The sequence below is a fragment of the Ursus americanus genome, chromosome 21, assembly GCF_024610735.1.
Source record: "Ursus americanus isolate L20-20 chromosome 21, mUrsAme1.1.p, whole genome shotgun sequence".
NCBI classification, from domain to species: Eukaryota; Metazoa; Chordata; class Mammalia; order Carnivora; family Ursidae; genus Ursus; species Ursus americanus.
Genome location: NC_142147.1, coordinates 58298877 through 58326719, shown reverse-complemented (window position 1 = coordinate 58326719; position 27843 = coordinate 58298877). Strand labels below are relative to the sequence as shown.

Below are 27843 nucleotides of genomic sequence, written 5' to 3'. Positions count from 1 at the left end.
TGTCGATGGGCTTGGGGATTCCAGGTTCAGCTAGAGCTGGAGGCTGGGAGTTGTGACTCAGGAATCCTTCCTGAGCTGGGTGAGGAGCCCTTTCGTCATCCTGGTCCATGCTCTTGAATAGTGGTTTGAATAACAGCCGCCAGGCAGAAATTTCATTTACCACGTTCCCTGCTCTAGTCTTAAACGGCTTGCAATAAATGCTCACTCCAGGAAATATTACAACATAGGTCGATGGCGATTTAGGCTCCCATAAAGCTTCGCCATCTAGAAAGAGATCTGGGAACAATTCCTTATGTTCTAAACTCTAGGGCTTCATACATATGCGAGGAGAAGCTTCAAACTAGCCTCCTCATCTAGAAAGGGAGATCAGAACAGGCACTTCCTTAGAGTATTGTAAATGTTAAATGAAAGGACCCCTTGAAAGCGTTCAGATCTGCGTATGGGACGCAGAAAACGATGAGACTTGGTCAAGTTCGCATCGCTAACGGCAGTTACCGTGAGCCCCCATTTCACAGATAGGCAAACTAAGGCTCACGGGGTCGCGACCTACCCAGGCCTTCCGGAGTTGAGCGGTGGCGGAGAGGGTGGTCTAGGCCCGGGACAGCACCTTCCGGCTCGCCGGGGGCTGGGATACTAGTCGCCCAAGTCCCGGACGCCGCGGGGGCGGGACTCGAGGCGGAGTTGCTCCCGGTACTTGCCATGGCGACGCTTCCGGACCAGCCGGAAGCGTACTGCCCGGAACTACAACTCCCAGGAGCCCGTGCGGCGCGTCCTGGTTGACGCCGGGGGAGCGGTCGCCATTGTCCGCCGCCGAGGTGAGGCGGTCGCCCAGGCGGTGGTCGTGTTGCCGCTACAGCCACCGAGGACTAGGAGGGTCGGGAAAACGAGCGGGAAGACGCGGCGCCTGCCAACGGGGTCGGCGCGGCACCACAACGGGTCCCGCGCCTGCCCTTTTCGCGCTGGCTTCGCGCCCCGGTTTCCCTTGGTTCTCCCACCCTCCTGCCTCCCGCCTCCGGGCTCGCGGCCGCGCTGGGCCGGCTGGGCGGGCCCGGGGGAACCCTGCACGTCGGGCCTGGCGCCGGATCGCGGCGGCCGGCCCGGCACGCCTTTGTCTCCCCCGCCGCGCGCGAGGATCCCAAGTGCACCGCTGGGCCGAACCTTGGAGCGGAACAAAGCCGGACGCCCCCGGCCGAGCGACCCCGAGCTTGTTAAGTCGCTTGCCGAGAGCGGCGGGGACGGGCTCGCAGGGGTGGGAGGCCGGGAGCCGCGAACCAGGTAAGGCCGTCCGCTCGCTGGTACGGGCTCCTGAGCATCACATCCGCCCCGGGGGTTGCAGAGGAAATCGGGCGGGAGGCCAGGCAGCCGGTGATGAGGACGCCTCTGACGCCGTTAATGGGAATGAACACCTTTCTTTCCCCAGCGAGTGTTTCTCGTCTCCGCGGGTTCACCGGAGGCGCAGAAGGACGGCGTCGAACGTGGGAGGGGAACAGGCCTCGGTTCCTTTAAGCTTGCAGTGACGGCTGACTTTGTTAAGTTGCAAACAACGGTGCAGAATAGTTTGCCTACTTTGAGTTTTGGCACAGATCCCGGTGTTCCTGGGGCCCAGTAGGCGTCCTGGTGCTTTATACACACTCTCAGGAATCCGCAGAGCTCTGCCAGTTGGCCTTGGAACCCTCAGGGAGGTCTCGGGACTTGCACAAAGACTTGGAACTTAGGGAGTTTGTGGTCTGGGCTCCACACCAGGAAACAGACAGGTTGGGCCTGGTAGGTTTCTTGCTTCCCTCCCTCCTTTCCTTTTAGATAAAATTTGCATAACATAAAATTAACCATTTTAGACTACGATTCAGTGGTTTTTGTTGTATATTTACAGAGTTGTGAAATAAAAAAACTATCTAATTGCAGAACATTTTCATCACCTCCCAAAAGAAATCCCTGCGCCCGTTAAGCGGTCAGTTGGCATTCCTCCCTCCCCGCCAGCTCTAGGCAGCCGCTGTTTTACTGGGCGGTGCCAGTAGATTTTACAGTAATTTTTTAAATCACTGAAAAGTTACCTTGAAGCTGTCACTGGCTGTTTCAGGAGCCATTGACAAATTTCCACGCTGTCATCCTGGATTGTGCTCTTTTTTCAGCTGATTCAACTCACTCTTCATTCTTTTGTTTTTGACATGTAAATTGTTTTCTTACAATGCTCCCCAGAAGTCTTCTCTTGCTTCTGTGGATGGGCTGCCTTTGTTTCCTGTGGATCTTCTCCAGAGAAAGGACCACTTTTGTGTTTTCCATTTTTGTCATTAGGTTTGTACTGCAATTGCATTGCGTGAGTCACCAGAATCCCGTGCACCTGGGCAGGCACCTGGTCGATTGATCCTGTGGGATGGCAGCCATCAACCCGTGGGCTTCGTGGGGTGAGTCCAAATTCTGTTTCTTCTGGGCTGCCTCAGCAGCAGTCTGCTGCAGCCAAGGGTCAAAGCTGGGCAAGGGCTGAGGGTTTTGGGGGATTGGAGGGGGTCTCTTGGTCTTGGATAGAACTAGAACTGAGTGACATTTAAAAAGAAAAAACAAGTTGGTTGTTGGTGGAAAGGGAAACTTGTTGGTGTAATTTTTGTATATCTTATAGTCCTAAAATGTCTCATTAGTTCTAAGAGATTTTCTGGTGATTTGTGGGATTTCTTAGGCAGCCATACATCCAGTCAATTTCTCTACCACTGCCATATTTTACCTTTATTTTTGTTTCTGGTTTTTATAGCATTGGCATGTAATTTAAGAACAGTGTTGAATAGTGTGATGTCAGTGGTACACTATCTTTTGTGAGGTTTCATATACCTATCAATAAAGACATCGAAGGAGTGTCTTACTACTTACATTTTTACAAAATTAGGTAATGTTAAACATTTTATCAGGTATCTCCTTAGCTGTTTAAGGGTTTCTGTTAATTGTTCTGTGGTTACATCACATCAAATTTTCTGATAGTGATTTACCTATGCATTTCTGGTATAAATCTAACTTATTATGGTTGGAATTTGTCACATGCCCTTGGGCTCTGTTTATGGAACTTTGTTACACCATTAGTGAGGCAGATGGGCTTTTCCCATTTTGTTGCCTTTAGTCACTAGGATTGTTGTCAGTGCCTTTCCTTTACTTGTCCTAACCTGATCTGGTGCAGGTGTCCTTACAGACCAGTCCTGGGAAATGGCGGCTGTTGACCCATGGGCCTCCTGGGGTGAGTCAAGAGCCTGTGTCCCCATTGGCCATGTTGGCTGCTATGTCCTGGCTTCTCCCAGCACTGACCTTCCTTGGCCAGGAATCAGAGCTGGGGAGCCAGGTGGGGGTTTAGGGCATGGGGGTTTTGGGGGACTCTGGTCCACATCTGTCTCTGTGCAGAGCTGGAACAGGGAAGGATCAGAACATGCCACTGGGAGATAAAGTGATGGTGACACTTCCAGGACAGAGTGCATGAGAATAAATGTGTGGCCATTTGTGGCTCAGGCCCAGAAAGGATGGGAATGGCACTACTTCTCAGAGATAGTACCTCAGACCAAAGGAGGGCAGTGCAGGGTTCATGTTTAGGCACATTCCTAATCTTCTCTGAGCCCCATTTCCTTCAACTATAAAAGTAGAAGGTGAGTCTTTTCCTTTGCCCAACAGAGAGGGCCAGGAACTGGCTCTCCCTGAGCCTGCCCCCCAAGGAGGAAGGACTCATGTGGGCATACTTCTGGCAGGGAGAGCTGCCTCCGTGACTTTGTTTTCCTCCCCAGCTCTGTGTCCTCAGGACTCGGCCTGGCATGTGGAAGAAAACTCTGAAGAGGAGAAGAGGGCCACTGGGCTTCCGACAGCCCAGATCCAGGTGAGGTGGGCTTCTGCTTTTTCCAGAAGGGCTGTCCTGTTCCCTAAGGTGTCTGGGCTGTCCCCCGCCATCTTAGTCTTTGTGTTCCTCACTTTATAACAGCTAGAGTTTGGGTAGAGAAGGAATCAGCCAGAAGTTTATTGCTTTCTGAGCATTCAGGAAGAATTTAAACAGTTTTCTATGATTTGGAGCCACATTATTAACCAGGCTATTCACATTCCTGAGCCCCAGCTGTGCTTTATGTTGTTTTGGGGGGTGGGGGCAACCCCTTTGACTGGCAGCGCCTCCTTCCTCCTCCCACTGTACCTCATGTATTCAGTGCCTGATTCAATTTGATGCTGTCCTGTGAGCGCTGTGCTTGCTGGGAGGGGAACATGGACAAGTTCAAGCCTTGGTCCTGAGGAATTCTCAGTCCCTTATTTTCCAAGATGGTTCACTCAGCTACGAGACCTCATGGCCTGCTGGTGCTGTACATGTGGTTCAGGACATGAGCCTGAGATGCTTAGGGAGGCCCCAAGCCTTAGAGGAGCCGAGGCCAGCTAATGCCTTGGGAAGTGGGTTGGTCTGCATAGAGTCATTGGGGCACAGAGCAGCTGGAGTCCTTCTGCTGTGTGGAGAGAGGCTGCCCGGGAGACATGACACACTTGCATCAAAAGGTGAAAGGGGTTCATCAACCTGGTAAGCAGGGGTCTGGCCTTTTATGGCACCACTGGTGTGTGTTGGGTGTGGGGTCAGGGGTACTGCATGACCAGCAACTGGGTGAAGGCTGACCCCAATTAGAATTTAGGACGGAAAGGCTAGGATGAACTCTACCGGGCCCTGAATGCCTGCTGCAGAGCCAGGGCTCCATCCTGGCCGTAATAAAGAGCCTCATTAAGTGTTGGGAGCAGGAGGCGCCAGTGTCTAAAATGTGGCTGGAAGGATGTCCCTGGCAGGAGTGTGGGGAGAAAGGGGGCTGTGGGAAGCAGGCTTGCATTTCAAGTGACAGTATGACCACGGCCTAGAAGACCTTAGAGGTGTAAGAGAGTCAAAACATTAGAACTTTGTGACTGTAAGGGCGTAAGGATGGCTCCTGAGAGAAATAGGTCAGCAGAGTTGATAGGGAAAGGTGGCAGGAAGTAGGATAGCAGAGTAGATGATATTGGAAAGATGTCATCTCCCTTATCTCCTGCCCAGCCTCTTCATTAGAGGCAGCCACTTACAAACAAACTTTTTTATAACAACATTATTAAAGTATTATTCAAATACCATAGGTTCACCCTTTTAAAGTGTATAGTTCTGTGATTTTTCATATATTCACAGAATTGGACAACTATTACCAATATCTACTTCTAGATCATTTTCATCACCCCTGAAAGAAATCCTGTACCCATTAGTAGTCACTCCCTGTTCCCACCACCCTCAACCCCTGGCAACTACTAATTTACTTTCTTTATCTATTTATTTGTGTATTCTGGACATTTGACATAAAAGGTATCATACAGTATATGGCCTTTCATGTCCGGTTTCTGTTTTTAAGGATCTTTTATATTGTAGTACATATCAACATTTTATTTCTTTTTATGATTCAGAGGCAGCCATTTTTAACTTACTGTTTTTGGTTCCTTAGGGTTATCTCCATATTTCTAAAGGAGAGATTTTCATCCTGATTCATGAATTTTATATTTACCCTTTTGACTCCCTACTATGAAAGATGAAGAAAAATAGTTTCATTACTATATTTAGATTTTTCTTTTCTAGTTAAAATAATGGATCAAGCAAATATGAGATACTGAGATATAAAAATATTAATATAATTTCAACTTTATGCCATCCCCCAAATTAAAAAAAATTGTAATGGAATCTCCCACAGTTTCAAAGCTGACTGGCGAAGTGCATCACAAGCTTGCTGCTCCCACATGGCAGCATGCTGTCCCGGGGAGGCAGACGGGCCTGAACCACGTCATGCAGAGTGGTGGTTGTCTGGCATCAGAACGTGGGTGACTGTGATGTTCACTGCTGCTATGATATGTAGTCCTTTTTAGATTCTGTAACAGAATCAGCAGTGAGGCTAGGCTGAAAGATGGGCCCCGAATCAGTCACTTGGTAACAGAAGTTAGTTGTAATAAAATGCTGTGAAGAAGCCTTAATAACCACTGGGCTGCACTCTGCTGTTAAGTTATGTGAGGGTTTCTGAGAATTATTAGGGTTAATGCTGAGAAAATAAAGTGGAGAATTAAAATGACAACACCCTCCAATGTCTGAAGAGTTGTGATTTCTGAGAACATGCTCCTGGCCCCTCCCCACACTCACTTCGGATTTTTCCCTGTGGGAAACTCAAGACTTGAATCGTGAGTTTCGTATTAAGCGAGGTCTTCAGGAACGCTAACAGGAGCTCCGTATCCCTCTATTGTTCCTTCCAAACTAAATACTTAAATAAAGCATTCACCTGGTGAAAACGTCAAATGCTGTCATCCCTTGTTATCTGAATAGTCCATTTTGGGGAACATATTGGATAGTGAAGTTTCAACTAGTGGGAGCCCAGATCCCATTATTTTGAAGAACAGGGAAAATAATAATATCCCATCTAAAAAAAACTCCAGCCAGCCTCCTCAAATATGGAAACTCTCAAACCCCTGTGTAACAATCCATCAGTGCTTTCTGCATGATAAACATGCATGTAAACAACAATAATCTATACTCTGCACTCATCTCTGGTTGTCTTGAGGACGTGCACGTAGTTGTTTTCCTTCCCTGCAAAGATCTTGCGATAGAATATTAATGAAATTCTGAAGATGCCAAAGAACCCATCTGAATTTCCCCAGATTCCATGAATGGGCCATCCGTCCATGCTTTCAGATAATGCAGGAGCTGAGACCCATCTCAGCACCCTTGGCATCTTCCCTCAAACCCTCCCATGGTTTAGATGTGCGGCTGGTTAGCAGATGCCATAAAGTGCTTTAGAGAGCCCCGGTAAGTGCTCGTACGTATGTACAAGGTGAAATGTGCAAGAATGATTACAGGAAATTTGGGTGAGACATTTTCAAGTCATCCTAGCAGGTGTTTGTAAAGTACGAGTTCAGGTAAGGGTTACCTGGGAATGGAACAGCTCACTCCTTCCTGTCCTAGCTTCTAGGGTCCCTCTTGTCCCCACAGCTGGTGAGCCTGGGTCCTGACTTCCCCATCTCTTCTTTCTGTTTCACATCCAGTCTTGGTTTTGCATTTTCGGCATCTTCAAGGCCTCCATGAACTGCGGGCCCCAACGTGGAGACATTCAGCTGGGGGTGTTTTTTTCTTCCTGTTTGGCAGTCCATGATTCCTTCCACTTTGGTAACATCTACAAATCTGGAAATACTTTTTTTTTTTTTTTTTAAGATTTTATTTATTTATTTGACAGAGATAGAGACAGCCAGCGAGAGAGGGAACACAAGCAGGGGGAGTGGGAGAGGAAGAAGCAGGCTCGTAGCGGAGGAGCCTGATGTGGGGCTCGATCCCATAACGCCGAGATCACGCCCTGAGCCGAAGGCAGGACGCTTAACCGCTCTGCCACCCAGGCGCCCCTGGAAATACTTTTTTGTTTAAAGTTTTGTTTGGACAAATCCCATAATTATAGAAAAGTATGAAAAGTAATCAAACATGGTCTCCATTACTCTGAACAATTAATGTTTTGTCATACTTGCTTAGTTTTCTTTTTACACAGTGTCCTGTCACATTCTCTTCCCATGCTTATGCAGAATAACTGCTTATGGTGTGTATGCAGCTAATTTATTTTCATACTCATACATAGATAATCTATTTCTATAGATACACATAGATAGTAATATTCTGTTCTTTAAAGATTTTTTTAAGTCCTCTCTGTACCCAACGTGGGGCTCAAACTCACAGCTCTGGGATCAGGAGTCTCATGCTCTATTGACTGAGTCAGCCAGGTGCCCCTGTTCTATTTTTTTTTAAAGCAGTCTTTTCCTACCTGTAGTTTTTCTGCACCTTTCTTTGCTTATTGAAGGCCAACTCTAAGGTCCATCCATGTGATAGATAAGTTCATTCCTTTTGCCCTCTGTTCATCCTTTTCATGCATGGGCTTAGAAGTTCCCTGCCCCCGCCATTTTTGCTATTCCAGGAAAAGCCGTGTGAACATTCTTGTAATTTCACTTTGTGCACACATATATTTGTTAATGTAGACATATTCCTAGAAGCAGAATTACGTTTAGTTTTAGGGTGCTTATGTGTTTTCAAGATGACTGTTGCTGCCACGTGGCTGTTTGAAGGTACAAAGCCTCTTGTCACCGCTCTGGAAGAGTGCCTGTTACCTTTCATTTTTGCTGCCACTTGGCACTGGCAGGTCTTATAGTTCTTGCTTATCTCAAGACCAAAAAGGTATATTGTATTACTTTGCATTTCCTTGATTGCTAGTGAGATTGAGTATCTTTTCGTACCGTTACTGATCATCTATATTTCTTCTCTTTCTCATTCCTGGATTTGTGTAGTCTCTGACCTGTTGATGTGTAGGCATTTTACATGCATTCTGGATGCCGATTCTTTACCTTACATGAATTGTCTTTTCCCAGTCTGTAGCTTGTCTTCACTTTGTGGTGTCTTACCAGTCAGATGTTTTCCAGGATATTTTTGTCAAACATATCTGTTTTTGTTTATGGCTAGTATGTTTATGTCTTGTTTTAAGAACTCTTGTATTAAAAAAAACAAACAAAAAAAACCTGTCCTATTCCTTTATATTTGTTCTGTTTCTGAGGCCTTCTATTACGTGGTGGGCCGTCCGAAGCTAGTGCTGTGTCTTTATGTTCAGTGAATCCTTGTTCTTTCAGAGCCCCTCTGGTATCGTCCTGTCCTGTTTTATAGTGAAGTCTCCAATCAGAGAAATGGAATTGCAGTTCACTGAAAGTTGGGTGTAGCTGCTGCCTGTATTCTGTTCTCCTTTTGGCCCCTGAGTTCGGTCTTTCCTATGCTGCACAGGTTCCTCATGTATCCAGGACTCCTCCGGTCTTGTGTTTGCCAGGAAAGAGTGGTGAGGCTATCTTTGAGCATCCTGCTTTGCTGTGGCTGAGCAGGTCTGGTTCCTGATTTGCCTCCCTTTGTATGTGTGTGTCTGTGTTATCTGCCTCCCGACAAGTCGCACTCTAAGCTCCGTGGTCCTGGTTGGGCCAGGACCATCAAGTTGGTTTTGCTTCTGGTTTCCTGGGTATGCAGCTGGCTGTCAGGTCACAGACCTCCCTACCCTGTCCCCTGTGGAAGATACCTCAACTCCGGGGTTGCTGCTCATGGAAGCAGCCTTAGAACCTCATACATTCTTGTGTGTGGGAAGGATCTAGGCAGTGTTGCCCAAGTGTAGGTGCAGGGTAGTTGGTGGTCATGCTGCCCACAAGGTTGAGTGGCCAATTGGGAGGTGGGACAACTGGCAAAGCTCTCCTGAATACAGACTCACCTCATCACCTGTTTTCAGCCTGGCTCTCACTCTGCCTTCAATGTATCATTTAAGCTCAGGGCCCAAAGCCTCTCTTGGGAACTTCTTCCACTGTAGCCCCTTAATAACCTGTAGGGCTGTTTCCTTGGTCTGCCACACTTTTATCTGTTCCCCATCTTGCAGCAATGTGTGGAACATCACTAATGGCCTCTTCTGGATATTTCCCATTCTTACAAAACTGGGGGATTTTTAAACCGTAAGGTGGAATCTGGATCTTGTGTTAGTTCCTATTACCATTGTAACAAATTACTCCAAACTTAATGGCTTAGAACAATATACATTTATTCTCTTGTTCTAGAGGCCAGAAGTCTAAAAGGGATCTGTAGGCTCTTGGCAATTGGCCAGCTCCATCTTCCCATTGATTCCTCTTCTTTGGCATATATTATCTCTTCTCCCCTTCAGATGTCAATAAATGATAACATTTTTCAAAGACAGAAAAAAAGGCAGGGGGAGGGGTCTGTAGGGCTGTGTTCCCTTTGGAAGGTCCAGGGGAGAATCTGTTTCCTTGCTTTATCCAGCTTCTGGAGGTGACCTGCATTTCTTGGCTCACGGTCCCCACCTCTGTCTTCACCGTGCATCACTCCAGCCTCTGCCTCCGACGTCCCATCTCCTGAGTTGACTCAGAGCCTCCTCCCTCCTTCACTTATAGGGACCTTTGTGATTACACTGAGCCCACCTGGATGATCCCAGATAATCTCCCCAAATCAAAATCCTTAACGTAATCACATCTCTGCAAAGTCCCTTTGTCATATTAAGATAACAGTCATAGGTTCTGGGGTTCAGGATGTGAACATCTCTCGGTGGAGGGCATTATTACAAACACCCGTGTTCAGTAACAACAGCCATCAGCCTTCAGTTTTCTGCCTTCTCATCTATCCTGACGCTTTTTGAAAACTGGACTATCTTTCAGCAAATCTGAGCAGTTCTGTCATTTTGCTTATAAACACGTGTATATTTCTAAAAGATACATAATTTTTAGAAAATAATGCCTTTATCACTACCTTTATCACACCCAATAAAATTAACAGTAATTCCTTATTATTCGCTAATATCCAGGCAGTGTTCAGTTTTTTCCACTTGTCCCCAGGATACCTTTTACGGTTGGTTTGTTCAAATGAGAATCCAAAAAAGGACCACACACTATGTGTGCTTCATATGCTGAAGAAACTAGGTCACTTGTCGTGTTGGTTTGTCTGATTTTGCTCTCTTGATGTCATTGGGTGAGTTCCTCTTCCCTTTGTCTCCTGTAAACTGATGATTGGACTGGAGGGCTCGGTAGATTCAGGTCCCAGATTTTGGGCAAGAGTACATCATTGGTGGTGCTGAGTCCTTCCTACTGTGTTGCATTAGTGGCACAGGATGTCTCGTGCTCCCGTTTTCGGATGATGTGATGTATTAGGCTAACAATAGCTGCCTCTCCATTAGTCTTCATGTTATTTAGGCATGTTCCCTGTCTGCCTTTCATGTGTGATTTAGCGGTCGTCATTGATGATTGTCAACGTCCACTATTTGATGAAAGGTTGCAGAATTACTCCCTGATAATTTCAGTCCTTCAGTGTCTGTTAGATATAGTTCTTCTGTTCCTTTTTAAATTTGTGCACCGGGATTCCTTTAGGGTCTTGGGAGGGGTGGTTAGCTTGGTGGTTGACTTGTGGCTCAGTTCACCAGCTTGATAACTGCCAGGGCGTGGCTTTGAACCTTGTGAAGTGTAGGTGAACTTGGAAGCCATCAAGTAGATGCCACCCTCTGGGGAGATGAGGTAGTATGAGGGGAGCACAGCAGGAGCATCCTGGTCAGAAAGCCTGGCCTCCCAGCTGTTGCCCTGGGTGTGATTGCTCTGTGAGACGACACTGAGCTTATGATTTCAGCTCATTTAGGCTTTGTGCACGTCTCTGTCCAAATGTTACAGTTAAAAAGTTTGTTACGTGAAACATAAAAGCATCACCCATCAAGGAAACTGAGGCCTAGGCAGGTCTGTAGAAGAAAACCAAGGTATTGGCCCTGATGAGTCCAAGGTTAGGCATAGTTTCACTGAGAGAGGTTGTGCTCAGCAGTTTTATGTGCATTGTGGAGTAATGGAATCACTGCAGCAGAATCAGTTCTGTGTTTTAAGCCAAGCATCGTATGAAGGTGGAAGGGGAGCAGTTGAGACTGACAGTAAAAGTTGATACGCTGAAGACCCAGTCACAACAGCCGACCCTGATCAGAGATAACAAGCTCAGTTTGTGAGCCTTGACTAGCAGGAGCAGAAAGGCAGGCCATGGGAAAGGCAATGGTAGAGGCTCACAGGACACTCAGTGGAAATTCACGGACACAGAGGTAGATCAGAAAGCCAGTTTCCAGATGGAAAGGAGGACCTAGAAGCTGTCAGGGCCTGTGGGGATTCTAACATACTACCCATGATGGACAGCTCACTCCCGCTACCACCACAAGGGAGGGCATACTCCATTGTACCCTGGACTTGCCAAGATAACTGAAGCTCACGTTGATTTGCTTAAGAGCCCTGTGAGGGGGCGCCTGGGTGGCTCAGTCCTGGTATCAAGTCCTGTGTCAGGCTCCCTGCTAAGTGGGGAGTCTGCTTCTCTCTTTCCCCCTTCCTCCCCCCCCACCCCCGCCCCATTCGTGCTCCTTCACTTGCACACGTGCATGCGCGCTCGCTCTCTCTCAAATAAATAAAATCTTAAAAAGAGAGCACTGTGAGGGATTTGTTCGTTGCAGAAGTCAAACTTAGGTTATAATTTATCTTCCTCTCTAGAGCATTCCTGCTTCTATTTTTCCTGAAAAGCTCAGTTGGAACATTTTAAAACTCAAGTGCTTTTTTTTTTTTTTTAGAAGATTTTATTTATCTGACAGAGAGCACAACCAGGGGCAGTAACAGAGGGAGAGGGAGAAGCAGACTCCCCTCTCGGGGAAGCCCGACGCAGGACTTGATCCCAGGATCCCGGGATTATGACCGGAGCTGAAGGCAGAGGCTTAACTGAGCCACCAGGTGCCCCAAAACTCAGGTGCTTTTTGACGGCGGCTGGAGCTGATTCATTTTGGCCTGGGCTGCTCTGCTCAAACCTGTCTCACTCTTAGCTCCAGTCCTTGGGACAGAGAAGACCTGGGAATGGAATCCTCCCAGTAGTGGCCAGGAAGACGGCCTGTGAATATTTCGATCATCCATCCAGGTCCTAGACCCACATGCTGAGCAGACTCCAACCCAGTGCTTGTAGTCTGCTTTCTTCCTGGTCCTGGCCTTAAGTATCTTCATCTCCAGAGAAGAAGGCAGGCATTGCCCTGGTGGGAATCCCATCCGTACTGGCCAGTATTACTAGAATTGGGTAAGAGCCTTAGGAGAGGCCTGCTCATCTTTGTTGTGGTTATTATGGGGCCACATACCTTAAGAGTACATTGCAAATACAGGGCCCTTGGGTGGCTCCCAGTGGGACCTAACCCAAATCAGTTATAGTACTGAATATATCCAGGACAGTTCCTCTGTATCCTGTCTCTTCCCCAGTGCAGTCAGCCTCACTGCATCCCCAGAGACCACAGGAGGGTGTGGCAGCAGGCTGAGGAGGAACGTCTGTACTCTTTTAGGAACCAGTGACCTTCAAGGATGTGGCTGTGGACTTCACCCAAGAGGAGTGGGGACAGCTGGACCCTGTTCAGAGGACCCTCTACCGTGATGTGATGCTGGAGACCTATGGGCATCTGCTGTCTGTGGGTAAGGTGGAGCTGCCTGAGTAAATAAAGCTGTTTCCATTGCAATACTTTTTTTTTTTTTAAGCTTTTATTTATTCATTTGACAGAGAGTGAGCACAAGCAGGGGTGGTGGCAGGCAGTGGGAGATGGAGAAGCAGAAGAAAGGGGCAGCAGAGAATATGAGAAGTATCAGGAGAGTAGATGGCTGAGCAGGGAGCCCAATGCGGGACTTGATCCCAGGACCCTGGGATCATGACCTGAGCCAAAGGCAGATGCTTAACTGATTGAGCCACCCAGGCGCCCTCATTGCAATACTTTCTGCTACTCTGTGTTTAAAAGCTCACAGGATGTAACTGTGGTAATGAATATTAACTAGGATTATTATTATTTCACAATGTATACAAATATTGAATCATGTATACCTGAAACTGATATTATGTAATATGTCAATTATTTCTCAATTTACAAAGAAATTAGCAATGCTTAACACCACCACCACCAACCGATAACACTCTTTGGTAAATCTTAAAAAAAAAAAAAAGACCTCATGGGTATCTCAGAAGGACTGAGATGATCTTGAGCCTGATGTTCAAGGACTAATTCCTAATGCCTATAAAGCATGAAGTGGGAGAGACTGTGTTTATTCTGCCCGAGTGAGAACTCGGGGAAGAATAGGCAAGGGCAGTTTACAAAGCTATGTTTTTCCTCCATGCATAGGGAATCAGATTGCCAAGCCGGAGGTCATCTCTCTGTTGGAGCAAGGAGAGGAGCCATGGTCAGTGGAACAAGCATATCCTCAAAGCACTTGTCCAGGTGAGAGCAGGCCCAAGGGGGAGCAAGGAACTTTCCTCCAAGCCCTCCTTTGTTTGGAAAATGGGCTGAGGCCACGATGAGGTACCTTTCTCAGACGTTCACAGTTCCCTCCAAGGAGCTTTATCCCATGCATTGACTTTTTTGCAGCTGTTGATTCAGAGCAAAGGTGGCCACCTTATTAAGAAGGTAACAGTTTTTATGCGCTGTAGTTTCCCTTCCTTGCCATCCGCTCTCCTGATAATTCTCATGTCCTCTGCTGCCCCTGTCTTGGTGATTTCTCATTCACTTACCTGCTTTTTAAGTTGCTCTCCTTTCCTTTATTGCCAAACTCGTAGCGAGGAGCCACAGACTCTTCTTCTTCTTCTTTTTTTTAAAGGTTTTTATATAGGTAATCTAGTCACATGACTCAAAAAACCCAGAGCTACATAAAAGGAGTAAGCTGAAAAATCTCATTTACTTTTGCTGCTGTTATCTATATTATTCTTCTCACACCCCCTACACACACAGGGCACACACAAAGGTAACCACTTTTTTACTATAAAGTTCTGAGCTATTTTCTTAGTGGTTGCCCTGGGGATTATAATTAACATCTGAATTTATAACTCTGTAGTTTGGAATAATACCATTAATTTTAGAGTGTACAAAAACTTTTCTTCTGTATATCTCCATTCTCCCCCTTTTATGCTGTTATTGTCACAAATTACATGTATATATCATGTGTCCATCAACATAGACTTATAGTTATTGCTTTGTTTTTGTCTTTTAAATAAGATGGGAAAAAAGTTACAAACAAAAAATGCATTTGTAACGTCTAGTTATATTTACCTATGTAGTTACCTTTATTGGTGCCCTATATTTTGACTTACTGTCTAGTGTCCTTTCATTTCAACATAAAGGACTCCCATTTCTTTTAGGGCAGGTTTGCTAGCCACAGACTCTCTCAGATGATGTTTATCTGGGAGTGCTTTCCTTTCCTCTTCATTTTGGAAGGAAGGTTTTGCCAGATACAGAATTCTTAGTTTACAGGGTTTTTTTTTTTTCTAGTCTCCTTGGTTTTTGAAGAGGAATAAACTGTTAATCATAGGAGAATCCCTTGTATGTGAAGAGTTTCTTCTCTCTTCCTGCTTTCAGGATCCTCTCTTTGGCTTTTAATAGTTTAATTATGATGGGTGTTCTAGATTCCCAGGAATATATTAGAACTTTGCAAAGCCCTGTGAACCTCTTATTCCACAGCTTTTTAAGAATCTTTTTGGTTTTGTGTATTGTTTGCCTCAGCTATTTTCCGTCATCTCAGGCAGTAGTGACTTTTTTAATACATTGCCTGTTTAACAAATACCTGCTCCTTAGAGGCTTCTAGCCCCTGACAACCTTTCAAGGGAGGTCTTCCAGGAACCACCAAATAGGTCAAATAATGACTGTTCTTTGGGAATGAGGCTTTGGGAAACCTCCACCTTCATTCTGTTTCCTCTAGTACCAGAAATATGGACTGTAATTTTCCAAGGTTGCTACTGAGCTGGGGAGCCAGAGATGGGACTAGGGTAACTTACAATGCCACAAAGCTCACTGTTATAAAAATTCAGCTGTTTTTCTTGAATAAACTCTTCCCTTGGCTTCTTCAAGACTTTGGTTAATTTATAGAATTCTGAGGAAATTGATTCTGACAGTTTTTGCCAGTGTTGTTGCTCTTAGGGAATGGCGAAATTTCAGAGGCCCTTATTTTGCCATTTTTACTGACATCTTGCCCCAGATAATCAGTTTTAATAATTTCTATTGTATTTTTCCAGTTTTTTAATGCAACTACAAGCATATAGGGATATGATTATTTTCACCTTTACAAAAGTAGATTATGTATCTTGGTGTTTTCAATTTAACAGTGTGCCGTAGCCTGCTCTTAAGTCCTGAAGGTGGATGTCTTCCCATCCATTCTAATGAACTGGGGTTTTTTTTGAGTCTCATCAGTTGCCCCCATTCAGATCCGAAACCTTCCATCAAGGGTTCATGAATTCTGGTAGCTTTCACTCTGCTATTCTTGGCGCCGACTATTCTGAGTTACTGTCCTGAGCCACCATCCTGAGCCCGGTGGTTCCACCACCTCCATCCTCACACTTCTACCATCTTGAAACCACCTCAAATATCTCCTTAATCTCAGTAAATCAGGAATCTCATCTCTTCCTTATAGATGATGTTTCCCCCTCTTCTTGATGCGTATCCCTGGCACCAGCCTTCTGTGAGTCCCCTAAGCTGGAAATTGAGAAGTCATCCTGACTTCCCACTCTTTCCTCTCTAAGAAGTAATCTCTCTTCTACCTCCTACGATTTGCTGCCTCTGCAGTGTCAGCCAGCTTCTACCAACATCACTCTCAGATTCCTTACAAAATTCCAGCTCAAGTTAATAAGTAAATTCTTTTTTTTTTTTTTTTAAGATTTTATTTATTTCTTCGACAGAGATAGAGACAGCCAGCGAGAGAGGGAACACAAGCAGGGGGAGTGGGAGAGGAAGAAGCAGGCTCATAGCGGAGGAGCCTGATGTGGGGCTCGATCCCATAACGCCGGGATCACTCCCTGAGCCGAAGGCAGACGCTTAACCGCTGTGCCACCCAGGCGCCCCTAATGAGTAAATTCTTATTAGTTACCTCAGATGTTATTTCTAGATTTATCTCCTTGAAATCTTCCATTATGAGGTCTCTGTCAGTAAATCTATAGTGATTAGAGTAGCTTTTTAAATAACTGACTAGATTTCAAGACTGTCCAATTTTTTCCTATTACTTTTCTCATTTTCTGACTAGCTCATGCCGTATAAGAGCAGGCTGTCTGTATTCAAATGAGGCTTGAAGACCAAGTTATGTCATTTCTCTTGTGTGAAACCTTCCTGGGTTGTTTCTGTTAGTGCTGATCTCCTTTTCCAGCCTCCCACCCACCCAGCTTCTACGTCTCTCCAGTCTCTCAATAATGCACTGTGTGTATTGTCCATAACTGTTTGGTATGTCCTCTCATCACAGAGATTCTAACTTTCAGGTTAGACTATACTTGTTGTTTTGTCTCTGGTTCTGGATGCTCAGGCCACAAGTGCAGAATATAAAGTTGGACAAGAATTGTTCATTTGGTCAGCTACCATTTCTTAAAGTTTCTTTTGGAAGAATTCAAAAGCTATATGATGATCATTCCCTAACTTCTAGGAGCTAAGCTTGAAATTGGTAATAAATGCCAGTTCCTGAGCAGAGTAGAGCCCCTTTTGTAATGGACTAGGATAGTAAAAGGAAGGAAATGGTGTATAGGGAAGAGAGAAGAAAAACCTAGAGAAAGAGGACAAGGGTCTAGGTTGTGTCAGGTGTCTGTGACTTTAGACCCTGTGGTAGGGTGAATAATGACAACCCCACCACTCCTACCCGCAAAAAGATGTCCACATTTTAAACTTATGAATATGGTACTTCGTATGGCAAAAGCACTTCTCAGATGTGAGTACATTTGGAGATGGAGAGATTATCTTGTATTATCTGAGTGGGCCCATGGTAATCGTAAGGTCCTTGTAAGAGTGAGGCGGGAGTGTCAGAGACACAGAAAGAAGATGTGATGATGGAAACAGAAGATAGAATGATGGGCTTTGAAGATGGAGGAAGGAGCTGTAAGCCAAAGAATGCAGGCAGCGTCTAAAAGCAGGAAAAGGCAATGATGAGGATTCTCTCCTAGAGCTTTTAGAGGGAAGCTACCCTGATTTTAGCCCAGTAGAAGCCATTTTGGACTTTTGACTTCCAGAGCTGTAAAGTAATAAGGTTGTGTTATTTTAGGCTGCAACATGTGTGGTAATTCGTTATAGCAACAATAGGAAACTAATACAAACTCCTTCAGTTGGAGGACTGTTACCTCAGCAATGATGATGGGTGGCTTTCTTATATTGAATTTCCCAAACATTTCACCGGATTCACAATCTCCTGGAACCATTAGAAACAGCCTCTAAGGATAGCACAGAGTCAGCATTTAAGTACAGATTATATCAGGCTATACCTCCCTTGTCTTCGTTGTAATATGTTGCCTTTCAAGTCTGTCTCTTGTGTCATTCCCCTACAAATGATTCTGTAGTTATTAGAAGAGTTGTAACTGTAGGAGTATCCTTAAAGCATGGTGATTTTTGAGCTGATGAATTTTGACTGAACTGAATAGGAAACAATATGATAGTTTATTATCATAGATAACATCCTTGCTTAAAACTTTTGTTGGTGGTACTTTCTCTTAACCCCACCCCCTCCTTTTGCGGGGGGCAGGTGTCAAAATAAGGGAGGAGTCAGGATATTATAACACAGAAATGAATTAGGACACTTTAATCATTTAAACATTAGTTAAAGGCCTGGATACTTATTTATTTTTTAAGCAAGTTATTTCTTATTTTTTCAACATGATAGTATTCATTGTGTCCTTTGTCAGGGATCCCCCAGACTATCCTTAGGTTCAGTGATTCCCTAGAAGTACTCAGAGAACTCAAAAATCATTATATTCAGAGTAATGGTTTATTACAGTGAAAGGATACAAAGCAACATCAGCAAAGGGAAAAGGCCCATGAAGCACGTCCGGAGAAAACCAAGTGCAAGCTTTCAGTAGTCATTTTCCAGTGGAGTTGCAAAGGACACATTTACTTCCTTCAGCAGTGAGTTGTGACAACATGTCTGAAGTGTCATCTACTTGAGAAGCTTGCTTGAGCCTAGGAGTGCCGGGTGTTTGCTGGGGATTGAACATGTGGGTATAAAATGCCTGCATAACTGACAGCAGTCACTGAAGCTCCAGGTCCCCGGAAGGACAGCAGGTGTTCACCAAAAATGACATTTGTACAAACTATTTAGAGATATTGAGACGGTGTGCTCCAAGACCTCAAGCATGCAAAACACTCTTAGACCATTCTGAGATCTCAGTTCCTGGTAGTTGGCCAAAGGCTAGTCATGAAACAGGCCTCTGTGGGATTGTGTAGAGTGTGAACAACTCAGGCACGCAGTTAACTTTTTTTTTTTTTAAGTTTTTATTTATTAGAGAGAGACAGAGCTAGTGAGAGAGAGCAGGAGTGGGGATGAGAGGGAGAAGCAGGTTCCCTGCTGACCAGGGAGCCCAACGAGGGGCTCGATCCCAGAACCCTGAGATCATGACCTGAGGCAAAAGCAGGTGCTTCACTGACCTGGTCACCCAGGTGCCCCATGCAGTTAACTCTTTACCACAAGGTCTTCCTTTCCATGGGAAAATACCCCTAAATGGCTTTTACTGGCATCTAGTACACACTTACTCTGGTTAACATTCTTTTTTTTGTTTACTTTTTACTATTCTCTTCCCTATTACAGTCTTTCTTTGTGTGTTACCAATCTATTTGAAAATAAGTCCACGTTTGCCTTTTCAATTATATGGACAGTAAATCTCACGTTTTCCATTCTGTTTTTAGAAGTTTTTTCTCTGTGTTCTCATGGCTTTTTTTCTGATTATTTCAGAGTGGATGAGAAATCTTGAAAGCAAAGCATTGATCCCAACACAAAGCATTTTTGAGGAAGAACAATCCCATAGCGTGAAGTTGGAAAGATACATATGGGATGATCCTTGGTTCTCCAGGTTAGAAGTCTTGGGATGTAAAGACCAATTAGAAATGTATCACATGAACCAGAGTACAGCTATGAGGCAAATGGTCTTCATGCAAAAGCAAGTACTGTCTCAAAGAGGTTCTGAATTCTGTGGACTTGGAGCAGAGTATAGCCAGAACTTAAACTTTGTTCCATCGCAGAGAGTTTCTCAAATAGAACATTTCTATAAGCCTGATACAAATGGTGAAAGCTGGCGGTGTAACTCAGCCATAATGTATGCAGATAAGATTACCTGTGGAGATCACGGTTATGACAAAGCCTTCCACCAGTCCATACAACCTATTCAGCCTGAAAGGATGCAAACTGGAGATAATCTTCTTAGATGTACTGATGCTGTTAAATCTTTCAATCATATACTACATTTTGGTGATCATAAGGGAATGCATACAGGAGAAAGACTCTATGAATATAAGGAATGCCATCAAATCTTTAACCAGAGCCCATCATTTAATGAACATCCACGACTTCATATTGGAGAAAACCAGTATGATTACAAAGAATATGAGAATATCTTTTATTTCTCATCATTTATGGAACATCAAAAAATTGGTACTGTAGAGAAAGCGTATAAATACAATGAATGGGAGAAAGTCTTCGGGTATGACTCATTCCTTACTCAGCATACAAGCACTTACACCTCAGAGAAACCCTATGAATATAATGAATGTGGGACATCTTTCATCTGGAGCTCTTACCTTATCCAGCATAAGAAAACTCATACTGGAGAGAAACCCTATGAATGTGATAAATGTGGAAAAGTGTTTAGGAATCGCTCAGCCCTTACTAAACATGAACGGACTCACACTGGAATAAAGCCCTACGAATGTAATAAATGTGGAAAAGCCTTCAGCTGGAATTCTCATCTAATTGTACATAAAAGAATTCATACGGGAGAGAAACCTTATGTGTGTAATGAATGTGGGAAATCTTTCAACTGGAACTCCCATCTTATTGGACATCAGAGAACTCATACCGGAGAGAAACCTTTTGAATGTACTGAATGTGGGAAATCTTTTAGCTGGAGCTCCCATCTTATTGCCCATATGAGAATGCATACTGGAGAGAAGCCCTTTAAATGTGATGAATGTGAAAAAGCCTTCAGGGATTACTCAGCCCTTAGTAAACATGAAAGAACTCACTCTGGAGCAAAACCATATAAATGTACAGAATGTGGAAAATCCTTCAGCTGGAGCTCCCATCTTATTGCCCATCAGAGAACTCACACAGGAGAGAAACCCTATAACTGTCAGGAATGTGGCAAAGCATTCAGAGAACGCTCAGCCCTCACTAAACATGAAATAATTCATTCTGGAATCAAGCCTTATGAATGTAATAAATGTGGAAAATCCTGCAGCCAGATGGCTCACCTTGTTAGACATCAAAGGACTCATACTGGAGAAAAGCCCTATGAGTGTAATAAATGTGGAAAATCCTTCAGCCAGAGCTGTCACCTTGTTGCTCATCGGAGAATTCACACTGGTGAGAAACCCTATAAATGTAATCAGTGTGAAAGATCTTTTAACTGTAGCTCTCACCTTATTGCACACCGGAGAACTCATACTGGAGAGAAACCATATAGATGTAATGAATGTGGGAAAGCATTTAATGAGAGTTCTTCCCTCATTGTACATCTCAGAAACCATACTGGAGAAAAACCCTACAAATGTAATCATTGTGAGAAAGCTTTCTGTAAGAATTCTTCTCTTATAATTCATCAGAGAATGCATAGTGGAGAGAAACGCTTTATATGCAATGACTGTGGAAAAGCCTTTAGTGGTCACTCAGCCCTGCTTCAACATCAGAGGAATCATAGTGAAGAGAAACTGTGAATTGAATTGATAGATTTTTCTTTTATTGTACATTTGGTAATGCAGCGAAAAAGGAAAAAAAAAAACCTATAAATCAAGAGGGGAAATTTTTTAGTAAGAATTCAGGAAGACTTATTATTCAATAGAAAATAACTTCTTAGAAGAAACCTATGAATGAAAAGACTGGAAAAAGCTTTCAGCAGTTATGTAGCCTTTATTTAATGTCAGATAATTACAGTGATGAAAACTCCAAACTCCCCTAGTGGTCCACCAGGAATGCTACTTAAGGAACATGAATGTAGGGAATGAGACAACTTTTCGTAAGAGATCTCAACTATTTTTGGATCAAAGTGCATTGTTAAGGGGAAAAGCTCATTCTGGGAAAAGTTTTTCAACTTAAAATACACTGTTTTGCATCAAGCTGGAATGATGGATGGGAAGCTTTATAGTAACATCTTGTGCATAATTGTGGAAATACAGATTTTGCTGTTATAAAGGGAGGAGGTGGGTGCCCTTTAAGGAACAGAATATCAAATACTAAATCTGAATTTAAGAAAAAAAATGTGTTGAATGGGATATTTACTGTTGATCAAGATTAACCTTAGAAGAGATTAGTAAATGAGATTACTAATGATGGAAAGATTGTTACCTAGAAGTATGAGACTGATGTTGGAACAAGAGGTGACAGTTTATGTCCCAGTGTGTTAGTGTCCATAGTTTACTCATGATTGCATTGTTGGACAATTCATTTGTAATTTGTTTTAGGCAATCACTATAAGTTATAACTGTGGACACTGCATCAATATACATAATGTGAAGGAATGAAAAGGACACAAAATCGTACATACATAGCTATTATAACATCTAAAAAATGTATATGGGTAAAGACTGGAAGGACCCATGGAGAAATTAACCTGGTTAATTTAAGATTTTTTTAAAGTTTTACAAACACAGCACTTACCACGTGCTAGGCTTTGTTTTAAATGCTTTTGAAATATTAACTTGTTCAGTCTCCTTAATTCTATGAGATAGGTACCATTATTATCCCAGTTTTATAAATGGAGAAACGGGCAGAGATGTTGAGAAACCTACCTAAGGACACACAGCTATTAAGAAATGGAACTGAGATTGTTTGGCTCCAGAGTCATGTTTTTAACTATATGTTATGCTGCCTCTCCAGTGATTTTTTTTCCCCTAATTTTTTTCTTTTGTTCAGTTTTCCAATGTAGATATTTAATAATAAAAATCCAGAAATTCCAAAACAATGAGAAATAAAGTTACCTGGCTCTCTGTCCTGAATGATTTCTGGCAACATGAGAGCTAAACTCCCTTTGGAATATGAAATCTGAATTGGACATTCAGAATCACTGCATTTTCTGGGACCTGGGTTCCCTAAGATTTCACTACCCACAACCCTGAGGATTACAGCACAACAATGGCTGGAAGACTCACTGGAGGTTTGGGCAATGCTGAGGAATGCCCCTTGATGTGTTTAGAATGGCCCTTATGGGACAGAGCAAGAGACACTACTGCACATGGGAGCACTATTTCTCAAGGTCTCCCTCAAATTCAGTTTGTGCTTTCTTCTCTAGCTGAGAAGATTGCTTGATAGTAGGGGGGCTTCAAAGGGAAGGGAGCTCACCAATTCATCAGAGTGAACAAGTCTCTCTGCTCCTAGTGAAAGGGAGGCAAGATGGATAAGAGGATTTAGGTGACTTCTCTCCAATGCATAAATATTTCCTGTATTTCCCTAAAGAAGGGCTATAATTAGAGGGCAACAATTCTTGGATATGTTTCAAGGGTATTGGTTAGAAATCTAGGATACAAAAGGTTCATCTAGTTCTTGCAGGGCCCATGACTTCCCATTGGTTGAGAAGGTGGTCTACTGGTGTGGGGAGGCTGTGTTCACCATCTGACTCCTGTAGCTGGAACTCACATAGGTGTGTAACATCTGATTCCTTACCTTTCAGGGCTTAATGCATAGTGGCCACCCAATAAATGTTGCAGGAGTAAATAAACTGAACGGATTTCTCATGTGATTTGTGCAAAGACCTTTAGAGAGAATAGAATTAGCAACATCTCTGTAAGAGAAAGCGGTATGTATCGAGTCATATTGTCACTATATGGATATAGTATTCTAATAGCCGATGTAATACACTTTGAGCAAATCCAGTTTCTCTGATTTAGGGACTCTAAAGGATCTCATAATTCATACACAAGATTATACAAGCATCCTGACAAATTTTTCTTTATTACCCAGTTTAAGATCCTTTAAAACAAATTTCTAAAAGTGCCTCTTGTGGCCCAGCCCACCTCACAAGTCAAGAGAAAGTCCCAGACTTCTGCTTCCTCCTGGAAGGATCCTCCACATTCCTACCACCTGTCATACAGCCTTATGTGCACAGTGTGCCTTGGATGTTCAGGACTCCCAGGCCCCCTCACGTCCCTTATTCTAACCCATATATGGCTCAGTTCATTGCCCTTCGGGCCCCATCTTCAACTCCTCACCAACTCTGGAACCTTCTGGGCCCAGGTGGAACTCTTACTCGGCCATGAGCTCTCCCTTTTCACCTCCTGCTGTGATTGAAGCTTGCGTCTCCTATGCACAGTGTCTCTTATGATGGCTCCAGGGGTGGCTCCTTTCCCTCCCACTTCTCTCATTTGCTGCTTCTGGATCGTTCCTCCCTTCTCTCTAAGACTTACCTTTGACTCTTGGGACGTGAGACCATCACTCCTGCTTCCCTTCATTGCAGTCATCTAATGGGTCACTCATCCACATATTAACAATTTCAGCACCTGCCTTACTGCATCTAGAACCACTTCCATCATAATACTTCCTGTATTGTCCATCATCCATCTCAATGGTCTTCTCAAGTGCTGACCTCAGTTCTTTGACCCCTCTGCTCATGGTTTTGTTAACCACTAGGACTATTCCATTACTAGTGACTGGAACACCTCCACCTTCTGTTTCTTAAGCTGGTTGGCTATTTAGTATCAAGCTTCCAGCAATCCCCTGACTTAACCTTGCCTCATGCTCACTGCCAGCAGATGACTTTGCCCCCTATTTCCCTGAGAGAACAAGCAATCAGCAGAAGCGTGCCATAACATCTACCTACCTTCCACAGCGTCCATGCTCTCCCACAGGTACCTATATACAAACTGACTGGGTTGGCTCCAGAGCCTGTCTCCGTACTAGTCAAGGGAATTGCTCCAGCAAAGTTTCCCCTATCTCATGTATCATCAGGTTTTCCCTATGTACTGAATTATTCCCACCAACATGCAAACATGCTTTAAAAAAAAAAAAGGAAAACCTCTCAATACCACATTCCCTTCTAGCTCCTGCATAATTTCTGTGTTTTGTTGTGGAAAGCAAAATTTTTCAAGAGTCTCTACTTTCCATTCTTTCTCGAACCCTCTCCAAAGCTACCTCACTGCCAGATGACCTCCACATTGCTAAACCTAGTGGTCAATTCTGTTTTTTCTCCCTTGAAATAGTAGCATTATCAATAATGGATCATTTCCTCCTTAAAACATGTTTTTCAGCAGGCTTTCCAGAGTTCCCTCCTGATTCTGGCCTTCATTTCAGGCCCCCTTGGCTGTTTTCTCTCCACTTCCCTTACCTCTTATTGTCAGGGTGCCCTGTTTTCTACCGGTTTACACCTCTGATGGTCTCATCCAGTCTTGAGGCTTCAAACACCACTGGTATGCTGAGGACTTTATTTTGGGGGCTGCAATTTGATGAGTGTTGAAAATGTATACACCCTTGTAACCACTACTACAATCAAAACAGAGTGTTTTCACTTTTCCAGAAAGTTCCTTCATGTCTCTACAGTTCATCTCCACCCATCCTCCCTCCCCCAAGCCCTCGGCAACCACCTATCTGCTCTGTCACTACATATTAGAATTGTCTTTTAGACTTTCACATAAATGGAATCACACCGTAGTCTATTCATATACTTACCTTTGTGTCTGGATTTTTTTGCTCAACAAAAGGGTTTTTTTTTTTTTGGAGGCTCACCCATGTTGTAGCATATATCGGTAGTTTACTCCTTTTTTTTTTTTTTTTTTTTTTTTTTTTTTTTTTTGCTGAATAGCATTCCATTATGTGGGTGTGCTACCATTACTTATCCTATTCACCTGTTGATGAACGTTAAGTTGTCTCCAGGTCTTGGCTATTGTAAATATAGCTGCTATAGACATTCTTCTACAAGGCTTTTGTTTATGCAAGTTTTCATTTATCTTGGGTAAAAACCTAGGAGTGGAAGAGCTGAGTTTTGTGTTAAGTATATGTTTAACTTAATAAGAAACTGTCTGAGACTTTTAATCTGATGTCTTGAATGTTTAACATTCTGGGAAATTTATGTCTTTTTATCATATCCATTTTTTAAATTTTTATTTATTTTTATTTTTTTTGTTTTTATATACTTCTTAAAAGATTTATTTATTTATGTATTTGACAGAGAGAGAGGCAGCCAGAGAGGGAACACAAGCAGGGGGAGTGAGAGAGGGAGAAGCAGGCTTCCTGCTGAGCAGGGAGCCCCAAGTGGGGCATGATCCCAGGACCCTGGGATCATGACCTAAGGCAGACGCTTAATGACTGAGCCACTCAGTCGCCCCATGATATCCATTTTTTTTTAAAAGAACGAGAACATTTTTGCACAAGGAGGGTATTAACATAGGGAGAAGAAAATAGGGATTGCGAAGAGCATCACAAGAGATGAGAGGTCAGTTTTTAAAAGCCTATGATATGCTTAAATCTGAGACCAATGAATAAAGCCTTACTTTTGTTTCAGTGACAAATGGTAACAGAAATGAAAGAAGCAGAATGATGATCGTGAGGCTTGCACAAGGATTGGTAAATACAGAGAACAACAAGGAATGATCCAGGCCAGTCTACCACATTCAGGCTCTTTCTGCCTGGATTTCTGTTAAACTTCCTTGATTCAGACCTTTCTGGAGCACCTGGGTGGCTCAGTTGGTCAAGCATTTGCATTTGGCTCAGGTCATAATCTCAGGGTCCTGAGATTGAGCCCCATGTTGGACTCCCCGCTCAGTGGTTAAGTCTGCTTCTCTCTTCCCGTTTGTACTTTTTCTCTTGTTCTTTGTCTCTCAAAGAAATATAATTTAAAAAATATGTTATGGGGTGCCTGGGAGGGTCAGTTGATTAAGCATCGAGCCCCTCATCAGCGGGGAGTCTTCTTCTCCTTTTGCCTCTTATCCCGCTCCTGCTCTCTCTCTCAAATAAATAAAAAATCTTTTAAAAAATCTTATTTAAAAAAAGACTCTTCTACCACATAGCGCACAGTGGGCTTTGTTTTTCTGGACTTACACTGTTCTTTTTATACATCTTTTATATGTCCTTGACGGTTATATAGAGGCACAGTCATTTATACCCACTCATGTCACTAATCCACCAGGTGCTCTGCTCACCAGCTCTAGGCCACTTCTTTGGAAAGCAATCAAGTATTCCCAGACAAATCCATCTTCTGATTCTATGCCTCTGTATTTCCTTTCTAAGCTTTTAATATTTCTTTATTTCTCTCTTTTTTATTTTCCTTGTTTACCAGGGAGTAACTGCCCCCCTTCTCATTTATGACTAAAAGAAGAAAGAACTAGGAGGCAATAAAGAATCCCACAGATTGTAAAATTTGACAAATGTTTTAGTTCTTTCCAAGGTCAAATCCTATGTTTCTGATTTTATCTTGAGTAACCTTGCATATACATGGTGTTATGTCTCTAGTAAAAACAAGGTAAACCCTGATAGTAATTGTAATAGTTATTATTAGCATAGACCAATATACAAATATGAAATTTTGTAATATGTAATAGTACAGTAAAAGAATTTTGAGTGACATATTCTTGGACATGTGCTAAACACTTATGGAAATTTATGTCTTTATTTTTTAATATTTTATCCTTTTGATTTAAAATGTTCCTCATTTAGGACTCCTGTTATTCAAATGTTAGCATGCTTATGTCTGTTGTCCATTTCCTTAGCCTTTCTTTTATGTTCTCTACTTTTCCTTCCTTTTTTCAGGACATTTCCTCAGTTTGCTCTTCCAGTTTGCTAATTTCTTTATCAGCTGCCCATTTTGCTATTTATTTCCTCTACATGTCTTCATTTCAACAATTGTTTTACATACTTAATATTTGGTTCTTTTTTATGTGTTAATATTCTCATTTCCTATTGCTAATGCCATGCCTTATCTCTTTAAATGTATTTGATAGACTAATTTAAAATTTTGGTCCATCTGTTCTAATATATCTGCTTCTCATGGAATCTGTAATGCAGTGTGTGTTTTCTCTTGGAATTGTTATGCTCAGAAAATTGCTTATTACTTTGGCCAGTAAGTGTATTTCTTTGGGGGTCATTGGTTATTCCATCAGTTGTTCTGTGTACATGTGACGGGATCAGACTGGTCCCTATAAATAGTTCAGGGGTGGGGGGAATGGATCCTGGGAGCAGAGGTTGAGGCATCAGAAAGCTAGTCAACGTTTCCTTACCTCACAAGATAACTCTTTGGAATGTGATTCGCTATCCCCAAGCTTTGAGGAGGCAGGGTGGAGAAGCACTTGCCCGAGGTAATGTGGTCTTTGCCTGTTTCTCAGCTACTCATAAGCACATGCTACT

The 27843-nt window shown here is 43.4% G+C and overlaps 1 protein-coding gene across 3 annotated transcripts; it reads left to right on the top strand.

Moving 5' to 3' along the window:
• The first annotated feature begins 780 nt into the window (after positions 1-780).
• Positions 781-23235, top strand: ZNF606 (zinc finger protein 606). Of its 3 annotated transcripts, none has more exons than XM_045772666.2 (7): positions 781-1275; positions 2293-2402; positions 3161-3217; positions 3753-3841; positions 12879-13005; positions 13701-13796; positions 19258-23235. In XM_045772666.2, exons 2-7 carry the CDS (start codon positions 2372-2374, stop codon positions 21231-21233), a joined length of 2376 nt encoding a protein of 791 aa, XP_045628622.2. In that variant the 5' UTR covers positions 781-1275; positions 2293-2371; the 3' UTR covers positions 21234-23235. The 3 variants fall into 3 exon arrangements, with proteins under 3 accessions (XP_045628622.2, XP_087709387.1, XP_045628631.2); XM_087853261.1 differs by having other exon boundaries at positions 1421-2402; XM_045772675.2 differs by having other exon boundaries at positions 781-1764.
• The last annotated feature ends 4608 nt before the right edge of the window (positions 23236-27843 follow it).